Source organism: Solea solea, chromosome 15 (genome assembly GCF_958295425.1).
Source record: "Solea solea chromosome 15, fSolSol10.1, whole genome shotgun sequence".
In the NCBI taxonomy this organism is placed as follows: Eukaryota; Metazoa; Chordata; class Actinopteri; order Pleuronectiformes; family Soleidae; genus Solea; species Solea solea.
The window spans coordinates 18424665-18436427 of NC_081148.1; the positions used below are offsets into that span (position 1 = coordinate 18424665).

Below are 11763 nucleotides of genomic sequence, written 5' to 3' on the forward strand. Positions count from 1 at the left end.
ACTGTTTGTGCTGTTTTTGTAGATGTTACTACTTACTACTAGTAATCTATTGGACTTTAAAATCAGCGTGGCAGCACTTACATATGTAGTGTTGAGGTGATGGGCTATTTTGGGGCTCCTTTTTGTTCCTCATGGCCTGGTTTTGATTGACCACTGGGCTACACGCAGACCTGGCAACCCTGGGTCAGCTCTGGAACATAAATGTTGTCATTCCATCTGTTCAAAACTACACACAACATACAAACAACATTCTCATCATCAAATAAGAGTGAGGGAGTAGGAGGAGGAGGAGGAGGAGAAGGAGGAGGAGGAGGGAGGTGGGGGTGTCAGCATCATGACCTAAACTTCGTCCTCTGCAGAGACCTCGTTGGCTGACACGAGTGTACGTCAGCACCTATCACTGCTCCAGTAAAACCTTCCTCGAGCCTCTGGCGGTCACACCGACGCAAGTGTTAGAAGAAGTACCAGTTCCAATTTATGCCCGGATTAACCCACTGAGCATCCACGAGTGACACGATTCAGTCAGCGAGCACGAACAGGGACTGTGAGAGGAGCGCTTGAACTTTTACGCACAGCTTTTTTTTTGCTCTGGATTGTCCCGGCGCGCTTTTAACGTCCACCTTGATATCTTTTTTTGGACAACATTGCCCCCTGTATTCTTCGCATCTCGGAGTTTGCATTCATTTCAGCATGATGCCCTCGCACCTGTGCCTGCTGGTGTTAAACTGCTTCTTGGGTGCCGCTTCATCGGTCAGGGTCACGAAGGGGAGAACACAGGACAGAAGCTTCCCCCTGTCCGCGTCGGAGCCGCTCTCAGATGACCTGGATCAGGGCATGGTCTTCCAGCACATGTCCAAACTGTACGAGAAATACAACAGGGAAAACCGCCTCAGGGAGGGAAACACTGTCAGGAGTGTCAGAGCTATCCAAGGTGCGTAAACACGTTCATCAACCTGCACTAGTCAATACTTATATAAAACATGCTGCAAAACAACAGTTTCGTTTTGGAACATTCGTGTACCAGTAACATAAACTTATGAAAACATGACTGGAGTGTGCAGAAAGCTCCCTGATCTTTTTTCCAGTGATGGTTATTAAAGGTGGAAGCGCTCAGCTGAGCTGCGCGGCTCAGTCAGGCGCTCCAAATAGGAGGGATTGTTTTGGAACAGTCTGAGAATGCATTTAAATGATTTTGGGACGCTGCGGGCTCACTGTGTTTGTGGCACCAGCTGTGCCCCTTCCGCGCAGAGTCTGGCCAAGTTTACCGCAGACAGACTGCGCACTGTACGCGCAAGAATGCACGAGAGATTCCCTGCGAGCAATGCCTCAGCTTCAGGACCTCGATCTGCAGATCCACTGCACTGCACTGGGTCTCTGTCGTGGCTCCTGTGTTCCTGTTATGGCTACATGACATGTGTGTGACTCCACGTCCTGGAGTCCAGGGGCTTAAACTAAAAGTCGCTCCTCCTGTCAGATGCTGTTTTTATAAACACAACACATATAGGCATTTATATCCCATATAGTTCTCAGGTGGCATATCATAACACGTGTGTATTTTTACTGCAGAGTCTGCGTGTAACACAAGGAGAGATGTGAGGGAGTTTTCACAACAATGTAAGATCTGTTAAAACTTGGTTGGTTATGTCTTGGTGTCTGTGTAGACAGTGTCCACTGTATTAGGCTTAAGGGGAAGCTATAAGAGAAACTGTGGTAAGCATTTCCATATGCAGGCTGAATCTGTGGTAATGTATATCTCTTGAGTCAGTCCATACTTCCGCTGAACTCTTACACAATGAACAATAACTCTGCTGTTGAAGTTAATGTCCATCATGAATATGTAGCTCTCCACACACTACACACCGCCCCCGCCCCCAACCCCAAACCAGTCACATCCCCAGAGTCTGGTTCCTCTTATAGGGCACCTTCTGAAATACTACCAAGGCGTGCAGCCTCGCACACAGCTCGTCATGTAACACAGAACAGGAAAAGGAAATAAATGTCACAGTATGTTGACCGGCACCTTCTCCGTGTCACGTTTGATAACGTCACCAATATAATAGAGAAAGCATTCCGAGAAAGGCCACAGTTTCACTTCCATATCTTGCGTGGTTAAAAATTGTGATTAAAATATCCCTGAATTTGAATCCACACCACAATCCTATTTCCTATCATTTCTTCTCCACTTCCAATCCACCCTTTTTTTCCTTATGCTTTTCACAGACACGTGCAGTTAAAACATAACCTCTTTGGCAGAGGTAATAGAACAGATATTGAAATTGTATTATGTAATTCTTAAACTTAGAACAAACGGCTGCAAACAGGTATGACTGAAAACACTGCACTATACCGGTGTATACACACAAACGCTCCCTCATTCAAGTCATTGTGTCTGTTCATGAAGAGAAAAAAGAGACTACTGCATCAACAAAAAGTTACACACAGCGTTAAGCTCAGAAAAGTTTTTAAAAAATGATAAGAGTTGTTTGTGGTTCACCTGTTTGACTGACACTGGCTGATTGTCTTTGCAGCCTTCTCTGACCACAGGACGGTGTACCAGCTGAACCTAACAACCCTCCAAGATTCAGAGGTCATCCTCTCCGCCACATTCCACTTCCTGCACGAACGGCACTCTCACCAAAAACCCTGGTTCTGTAAACGCTTCAGGAGCCCGTCCTGTCGTCCCTCGGCCACCCACCCGTCTATCAGCCTGCTCTTTCACTCTATCTCTTCTGGGCCAGAGGTTACATCTAGGTCGCTGGGGTCATTTCTAGGCAATGTGACCTTTCACCCCCACAGGAGAGGGGTGTGGCAGATGAAAGATGTGACCCAGGTCATAAAGGAGGCATGGGACGAGGGTCATCGCCTAGTGTCAGTGGAGCTGGACTTAGGGCAGCACAACAAGAGGAAAACAGAGGAGGCGCTGTCTGCTGGTGACCTGCCGTACCTGTTAGTTTATGCTGATGATCAAGCGCTGGCAGAGCCCAACAGCGTGGCTGCAAGTCTTCAGAGATACGACCCCTTCAGCGATGAAGGAGAGATCACACAGTCTTCTCAGCTACTGCACAGACCTATCATCTCTCCAGAGTCAAAAGAACGTGTGAGAAGGGAAGCAGCTCTGCCCTCTGACCTCATCCAGAACAATGAGCTGCCGGAGGTCGACTACAAACCTGATGGATACAGGAAAGATGACCTTTGGGAGAGCGCGTGGTATCTCAAACTTAAGCCTAAATCAGGAAGGAAGGAGGAGGAGAAGAGAAAGAGCCAAGATGAAGAAGCTGTGGTGGAGAGCAGAGGAGAACACGACGGAGATCAACTTCAGGTTCTTAAGGGAGGAGGGAGAACATCACACGACGACTCGACGGTGAAACTATTCAAGGACAGTCGCACACGGACTATTAGCGATGGGCGAAAGCATGAGAGGAGGAACGAGGGAAAGGATGTAAAAAAGCACAAGGGTCGCTCTAACACTCAGTCACCTGTCCTGAGTTTTGATGAACAAACAATGCGTAATGCCAGGAGGAGGCAGTGGAGCACCAGTCAGCACAAAGGCTGCTCCAGGAGGAACCTCAGAGTAGATTTCGCTGACATTGGCTGGAGCGAGTGGGTCATAGCACCCAAAGCCTTTGAAGCTTATTACTGCGCCGGTACATGTGGGTTTCCTATGCCCAAGGTAGGAGCGCAAATACCTGAGTCACTCATTGATTGTGTGTTTTTCTTCTCCCTTTTATTGATGTTTTAATAAAAACATCCACTCTGCTTCTCCACTCTCCCAGGTGTCGAGGCCGTCTAACCACGCCACCATCCAGAGCATAGTGAGAGCAGTTGGGATAATCCCTGGGGTTCCCGAGCCCTGTTGTGTCCCAGAAAAGATGAGTCCTCTGGCTGTGCTCTACCAGGACGAATCCAGGAATCCAGTGCTGAAGATTTATCCCAATATGTCCATCCAGTCGTGCTCCTGCAGATAGAAAGTGGAGGAGGGTGGATGAGGAGAGGAACACAAAACAGGACTAATGGAGACAGAACCATACATCTGCTTGAGTTGAGTGGTTTCCTGATCCTGAGAAACAATGTCACTTTGGCCGTCGTTATTCCTCGAGGAACATAGGCTGTAGAGAAATCACTTCCATCTCTCTCTTGTCCTGCGGCAGCAGAATTGAAGAGACACATTGTCTGGCATCTGCTTTAGCAAGAGGAACAGAGTTACACATGTAAAGGCAGGGCTCCACGTGCCTTAGAAGCCCACTCGTTATGTGTTTGAGATAATACTGACTGTCGATTTCATGGACAGGAGAATTTGGAGAATGTTTCTGGGGTTTTGTTTTTTTTTATCTCTAAATATAATATGCTGTTTTTTCAGTGAGCTCACTGTGAGTTTGTGTTCATGTTTTCTTTGGACACAAAGGTTATAGATGTAAAGTTTTTATCTGTGTGTCATCAGGCAGCTCACACTGTAACACAGAGATGGGAGATTAAGACACATATTTTGACATTTTTACATACTGTGTCCAGCTGTTCTTACGTGGAAGCCAATCATACGCCACAGTGTACATACAATATATGCAATTCTTGATGTGTTTGCGAGACAGGAAGGCTATTGTACATTCTCGCTCTCGAGGAAGTATCCAGTGAATCACAGAGGGGCATCTGGAGTTCATTAACGCTCAAACCAGGAAAATGGTTCAATTATGAATGTGACACTTGGTTAAAAATAATTTGTTTAGGCTATGTATTATTATATATTTTAGATGAGATGTTGTACATGTGTATTTTTAAATTATGAAAAGGTAGCCTTCTGTAAGCTAGAATAAAAAGTAATTTAATCAATCATGCTCTTGCTGGATTATTGTTGTTATGAAACCTTTTTTTGGGAGGAACAAAGCGCACCATGCAGTGTTCCAAAATAACTTACAAAAGCAGGAAAGTTCCACTTGAAGATTACCAACATTACCCTGTCGCCCCCCTGAAGTCTTCATTGCCCCACACTCAAGGCTCGGACGTTAGTTGTCCGGCAAATAGTGTGACTGATGCGGTTGCCATGCGTTAATGGTGGATGGAGGAAGCTGGTATGCACCTATTAGGACGTCAGCCACTTGAACTTCAAAACATGGTGCACTTCCCCTCTTCTACCCATTTACTTCCCCCACCAATTTAAAAGCAGATTGTATCCAAGTGCAGGATGTTCTCTATAGCTTTTACAAAAAAAAAAAAAACAGTGGATGTTTAGAGATAAACGATCTTAACCCATTTAACCGTCTCACAGGAGGTGGAGGAGGGGGAAGAGGAGGAGGAGGAGGAGGATGACCCTCGTGCTGCCTAAACGGTGAAATGACAGAGCGAACGTTACGATTATTAATCCATTCCTATGTGGCTGTTTTTGCCTTGAGCATGTAAAACGTTGGCTTCGAGCGCCACATCTGTTTCACAACAACAGAATGCTTTGATGTGTGCCAAGAACGGACATTAGTTTGGTCTCAAATACAGAGACATTCAGTCGTATAACCACTTGGACAAAAAGGGAACAAACGTAATTAAGAATAATGCTATATACGTCCTCTGGCTTGCTTACAGCACATGCAATTGTGGAGCTAATAGTTATTTGGCTGCTGTTATCTCTAAAAACGAATGGCTTCTCCCTCCCGCTGCCTGCATTTTTTTTGTCTATTCAATACACGAAGACATGAGTTATTTCAGATTTTATTGTCAGCAATAAATAAAAAGGGATTCAATTTGGATTGTAACATAGATAATCAGAAGACGACCTTGGAAACCAAGGTCTGTACATACACACACTGACCTCTATGTGCACAGCTTCCAAAACCAACAGTGTCTTATTAGTCTATATGAGAGATGTATTTACAGGAACACTAAATCCACTTTGATTCTGTTTTTAGCAGACAATAAAAGTTTTGTGGCTGGATAATGAAAGCGCTTTCATATAATGTGTAATTTCGAAATAAAATGAGTTTTTCGAAATGATATAGTATGGTCAAAAAAAGCAAGTATTCACTGGCAAAGTGTGTCACTGAAAAAGATCAACTTCAACATATATTTTAGGATGACAGTGACAGAAAGATGAAGGGAAAGGAAAAAAACATGATTCAGTTTTCTCCATTTTAAACGAGTGGAAATGTTCTTTTACAAATACACCTTTTATGGGGTTTAACCCCCATTTAATTTATGATGATGACTATAATTAGGGGTTTTATGAATCATATTTACATTAATAGGTCTTTAAGCTTCTAAGGGGCTGCGCCAATTGTAATGTACACATCTAAGTTCCTTTTTTTCCTCCCCCTTAATTTCCTCATACAGTCTGGACCCAGAGTCTGCTATTACAAAGTGAACCCCATGTCAACCACAATCAGAGTCACAGGAGAGTACTTACAATGGTCAGTTCCAGTCAAGAAAACCACAGTAGTAGGTGCGTGTACAGAGCCAGTACTCAAAGGCCAATAGGCAAGCTGGGGAACCAAAAACAATATTTGTTTTTCCACATGATGACTGTTCAATTAAAGGAGAGCAATACGGCCATTATTAGACAACAGAGGATTTTCTGTCTGGGCTGAATTTGCTCTTTCCTCACATGGTTACAGAGCAAACTAATGGTTCTCTTCATAAAGCCATTGCTTTAATAAAGCAACACGGTACCTATTAATCATTCATTTAATAATGTGCGACACTTGATATTTTATTTAAAATCTTGCTTTTCTCGTAGAAAGGTTCAGAATAAATCCCACTGGGAGATTATGTACATGGTCCTGTACACATGCATTCGTCTAGACATATTTTTGCTGATTTTGGTCCCGATAATAGAAGATTTGAGTACTGATTAACATCGTTTTTACGTATAAACACAGAAAACTCCCACAAGGCACCTGCTGGTTGTCTAATCAGTTTGCTATGCAGAAGTTTGGGTGCATAAACCACTCAAATAAAAGTAGATAACAGCAGTGTGGGTGGGTTTACGTCCCCGCTTATGTTACAGAATGGCTGAACAAGGCTTAGCTTTCCCATGAACTTCATGCCTTCTTCCCGCCTCATTTACCTGCAACAGAGACGGCCATTTACAGTACGTCCAGCTGTCCTGAGCCTGACCCAAAGAGGATGTAAAGCTGAAGAAACATTAAATCACACACTGATGTGGTCGAAATCCATGTGTGATGATGAATTATGAAGCTTTTTAAACTGTTAACTGATTTCATCTTTCCTGGTGTCATTTAGGACAGTCCAATGTCAAAGCAAACTGCCTATACTGGGACAGAAAACACTCTGTTTCGAACCAGCATGATGGTGGGGAAGAAATACTCGACACGTCTGTTTGATTTTCATGATTTTAAATTTAAACAGAATGTGCAAAGACATTTAAACCACGTGGTGTGTAGCAATCAGAGCAGAGAAAAGCTGACGGGTGAGAGAGCTACGTCCAAATACTTATGACAATCATGAGCTGTCCTCTGTCTCTCTTCTCTCCTGAGTTCCATAAGGCACAAAAAAATAACCATCAACCTTATTTACAGAGCTTAAGGTCAGACAACAAACTGCAGTGGGATCAGCATACACGTGCCTCTAGCGCCATCTCGTGGACCGGCCGTGGTGGCCATGTCTGTCCTCCTTGCTATTGTCTTTACATTCGCTGTTATACACCTCTTCCTGGGTATAAACATGTTAAATACGAGCATCACCAAAGAAATAAATAGAGTTTATGTTTGATCCTTTCTTGTTTCAGTTGTGGGAGGTCATGTGTCTTGACAGGTGATGCCGCTCGCGGAAGTATTCGTGGCAGATGGGACAGGTGAGTTTCTCCTCCCTCCTCCTCCTAACCTGAGATTCCGCCGCGAACTCCTTCTTGTGGTGGGAGCGCATGTGGAAGACGAGGTCGGAGGTCATGCGGAAGGACAGGTTGCATTTGGCGCACCAGTTCTGCACCGACACGCCGAAGGAGGCGAACGTCGGCGGGAGGATGGTGAGAGAAGATGCGGTCTGTAGCTGAGTGTTCCTGGACCAGTGCTCCGGTGCGTAATGGTAAGCACCATTTAATGCAATCGGCGCGCTTTGTAAGTCGCCGCTCAGGACGTTGGGTGTCACAAGGTTGTTGTATCCCACAACAGTTCTGGGGGAAAACACATTAGTAATCTCTTCTAGACGGTTAGGGGGCGCTGTTGTTGCGCTGCTCAGATGCGCCTGGGAATCAATGGGAGAAGTTCTTTTGCTCGGTTTACAGAAAGCGCTTTTCTGTTCGCCTTGACTTTTGGACAGGACCAAAGAAAACGCACTGCTTCCACTCGAGCGCACATCAGCGCTTACTCCTGCATCTCTGTTGTGCGTAAAAGTCTCTTTGGTTCCCCTCACACCGACGTCATTCGTATATCCCAAATGATCCGGTTTGATCTCATCAGCTTTCACTTTCCCCGCAGAGGAAGACGCATCTGCTGCTGCCTGGTCAGAACCTTTAATCAGCTGTGTGATATTGTCGTCATTTGAAATGTTCGTCTTCTCTAACAGAACTGTTTTCCGCTCTTTGGGATACGTTTCCTCGCATCTCCTTCTCTTAGTAGAAATCTCCGCGTCCCCGTTGCCGCTGGATTTTTTGTGTTCCAAATCTCTGGCGATGTTGTGGAAATCTGTCACTCGGCGTTGCCTCTTAATTTCCACGTGCTTGTGCGCGTAAACGTCGCGGCTCCAGGTGTCACTCTTGGCCTGAGTGCAAAGGAATCGGCAGTGGGCCAGGAAAGGATACTCATTGTTGAAGACCTGGTCACACCTGCCACATTTGAATTCTGCAAGAAAAAAAAAATGACACCCTGTGATTACGCACAAATATGACACATACAACAGTCGTGTATTTTAATAAAACATGATTGAAGTTTGCATCCTTGATTAGATTAATGTGGAACAATAAAAACCTAAGATTTGCAGAGGATTTGTGTTTCTTTCTTTGTTTAAAATAGAAGATGCTCGCGATGCTGATGGACTTTAAAGCCGCGCCTCACCTTTACTCGATCCTCTGCTCATGTCTGTGAAGCCCAGCAGGTGAGACAGCTCCCGGTCGTACCACACCAGCAGCTCTTCTTCCTGCCGGATGTCTCGGGTGGTCCGCACATACAGCTGACCCGCTTTCAAAAAGGCCTCCGTGTTCTGCTCCTCTCCATTGCGCGCAGCTTGCACCAGCCGCAGCCAGGACAACACCAGCGCAGAATTACGCATTGCCTCGGGGTCCACCTGTGCGTACAAGGATTTATTTTTACATTTTACTCGATCACATTTAAATTTCCATATTGTATGTGAGCTTAAAATTCTTTAAAATATGAACAATAACAGTAGAGCGTTAAATTGCGCTGGTCATTTTTGATGTAGCAGCTTGATGAAGAACGCTATAAATATGCGTAAATCTGGTCAATAAAATTTTGTTCATAAAATGAACAAATAAATACAGTTTTTGGAAAACACAACGGCCATCATCAATACTGGGAACAAGTGAATCAAATTAATATGTTGTCACGTAAGGTTTAAATGCCCATGCATGACAAAAAGTGACCACAACTCACCCTGAATACATAGGATTTCGTTCTCCTGTCGCAGGATTTCTGCGCTATAAAGGCGATAGTGTCGTAGAAAGTGTTATGGAGCACACATGGACCAAAGCACGTGCCTGCGGGGATGCTGCGCGTAACGACCACACTGCTGTACAGATCCGCTGGATGCTGGAGGTATTTGCTGTCACCGGTCCATATGGACCGAGACAGAAACGTGTAATCCATCGTCGAACTGGAATAAAAAATATGAGAGTTTAATATTAAAGAAAAGGCAAAACGTTGAAACAAGACTTCATATTTATCAACATCGGTGTAACACTATGGCGTTTGCAGGGGAAACAGACTTAAGCACTAATAATTACAACACAAATAATGAACGTTTTTAGTCAAAACAAACTATAGAAGGGACAGTCATTTCTGACCTAACATGCCGTTTTAGCCTGTTTGGATGAAGATGCGCAAAACCCAAGCCAAATTGTCTCGCGTATAATGTTGAAAATATAATTTCCTGCAACAGAATTTTATTTTTTCTACTATGAAGCGTCCAGACACTGTAGAAGGCGCAGCCGGTGTCGAGGCAAAAATGATTTCTAACGTCCTTTGTCTGAGTTTTTCAGTCGGTTTCTCCTTTTGTCTCCCCATCTGCCGTGGAGACCAACTGCCTCCTCTGCGCGCAGGAGAACTTCAATACGTTTTTGCCCATTTATGAGCAATATCAATGCACAGTCTATTGCTTTGGACCTCATGGTCAATAAAACGCGGGTGCATTCATTTAGCTTCAATGTTTACCGCTCATCGCGTTATTGTGATTCGGTGCCAACGTGGAAGAAATATTTTTTAAATCTGTATTATTAAATGTCAACGGTAGAAAATAATGTTGCACTTGTACTCACCCGCCGGACATGAGGGGGGATGTTTGTGCCGTGTGGCAGCAAGTAGTTGCAGCTGGTGCAGTGGACCTCGGCAGTGATGCCCGCTCGGTTCTTGGTGACGAGTTAGTGAGTCTTCCTCCGTGTACTGTCGTCCCTCTCCTCTTTCACTCCCACTTATTCCCTTCAGAGAGCGCGATGAAGCGTTGCGCATTGATATAAACACAGGCGCGGTCACGCACTCACACACACACGCGCGCGCACACACGTCCTTTGGCAAAATGCGCTGCCTTGTCTGATTTACAGTCCTTGCAGAGAGATGTGGGCGTCAGGATGGAGAGAACAGCGATCATTTGACTGTAATGAACATTTTGGGGTCGATATAATGTGATAAATGGCACCACAGAAACATGCAGCTGGTTGATGCGGGCACACTGTCACACCGCATGCATGTGCAATGTGTAATAAACATTTTCAGGTTTTAATGTTCAGTTTAGCTGCGTAATTAGTACTATTTGAGGTTTAGTGCGCCTGAACTTCCCCAAAACACAAAACACAGGGACACAATCTGAGGCTGCAGACATCATATCAATCCTTTTCGTCATTCAACATAAAATAAAACCTTTATGATGCTTTTTTTCTTTATGATGCTTCAATGGGCCCATTTTTGACATCTGATTGTGGCTATAGAATGATTCCACAGATGGCATCAGACTGCACTCACTTCTACGCTTTGCAAAATACTCGTGAACAATTTCGGTCACGTTTCTGGAAACAGCTGCAAGAGACTCACACGAGGGTTGGAAATTGTCTTGGCTACTATGGGCAATGGGGAAATTGTAAATTTGGCCACTATTACAGGGTACGATGATCCACAGCGTTTGCCATCGGGCAAATGCATTATTCATTAACTAAATGCTTCTGTCTAATGAGCATTTAATGGATTATTCTGCATCAAAACGCTCTGGTTTGGTTAAATGCCCTGGTGGTTATGGAGCCAACTTCTGAGAATGGGGAGTCCTCGGGCGCGTTAGTTACAGTATAATTACACTACAGACTGGGGGGAAAAACGTTATTTTGTGTTAGATAATATTTTCCTGGAATTTAAATATCAATCCCTGGAGCACTTTCAGCATCGCATCCTTTCATCGGTCGATTTCCATTATAGGCCCATAATTTAATTTGCTCCAGCTCAGTCTGTTCCTCTGTTTGTGCTAAAAAGAGATTTTGAAAATATTATTATTAATAATAATAATAATAATAATAATAATAAAATAGATTTCGAAATGATTGACTATTCACATGAAGGTGTGTGGTGACAAATGTGTTAAATGTGGTTGTAAATCCTTGTACTTTTCTTG

The 11763-nt window shown here is 44.2% G+C and overlaps 2 protein-coding genes across 2 annotated transcripts; one reads left to right on the top strand and one right to left on the bottom strand.

Annotated features, from left to right (window-relative positions):
- Positions 1–357: 357 nt before the first annotated feature.
- On the top strand, positions 358–4825 carry gdf10a (growth differentiation factor 10a). Its single transcript, XM_058650772.1, has 3 exons — positions 358–931; positions 2529–3670; positions 3774–4825. The coding sequence occupies exons 1-3, from the start codon at positions 691–693 to the stop codon at positions 3963–3965; spliced, it is 1575 nt and encodes a 524-aa protein (XP_058506755.1). The 5' UTR covers positions 358–690; the 3' UTR covers positions 3966–4825.
- A 2492-nt stretch (positions 4826–7317) lies between these two features.
- Positions 7318–10681, bottom strand: prdm8 (PR domain containing 8). Its single transcript, XM_058650848.1, has 4 exons — positions 10427–10681; positions 9546–9765; positions 8991–9219; positions 7318–8777 (listed from the first exon to the last, which is right to left on the bottom strand). Exons 1-4 carry the CDS (start codon positions 10435–10437, stop codon positions 7723–7725), a joined length of 1515 nt encoding a protein of 504 aa, XP_058506831.1. The 5' UTR covers positions 10438–10681; the 3' UTR covers positions 7318–7722.
- Between the last annotated feature and the right edge of the window lie 1082 nt (positions 10682–11763).

Coding starts and splice junctions, on each gene's coding strand:
- gdf10a (XM_058650772.1), top strand. CDS start 691: ATGATGCCCTCGCACCTGTGCCTGCTGGTGTTAAACTGCTTCTTGGGT. Junction 932..2,528: donor GAGTGTCAGAGCTATCCAAG/GTGCGTAAACAC, acceptor TTGTCTTTGCAG/CCTTCTCTGACCACAGGACG. Junction 3,671..3,773: donor GTGGGTTTCCTATGCCCAAG/GTAGGAGCGCAA, acceptor CCACTCTCCCAG/GTGTCGAGGCCGTCTAACCA.
- prdm8 (XM_058650848.1), bottom strand. Junction 9,220..9,545: donor CGAAATCCTATGTATTCAGG/GTGAGTTGTGGT, acceptor TTGTACGCACAG/GTGGACCCCGAGGCAATGCG. Junction 8,778..8,990: donor GAGCAGAGGATCGAGTAAAG/GTGAGGCGCGGC, acceptor TTTTTCTTGCAG/AATTCAAATGTGGCAGGTGT.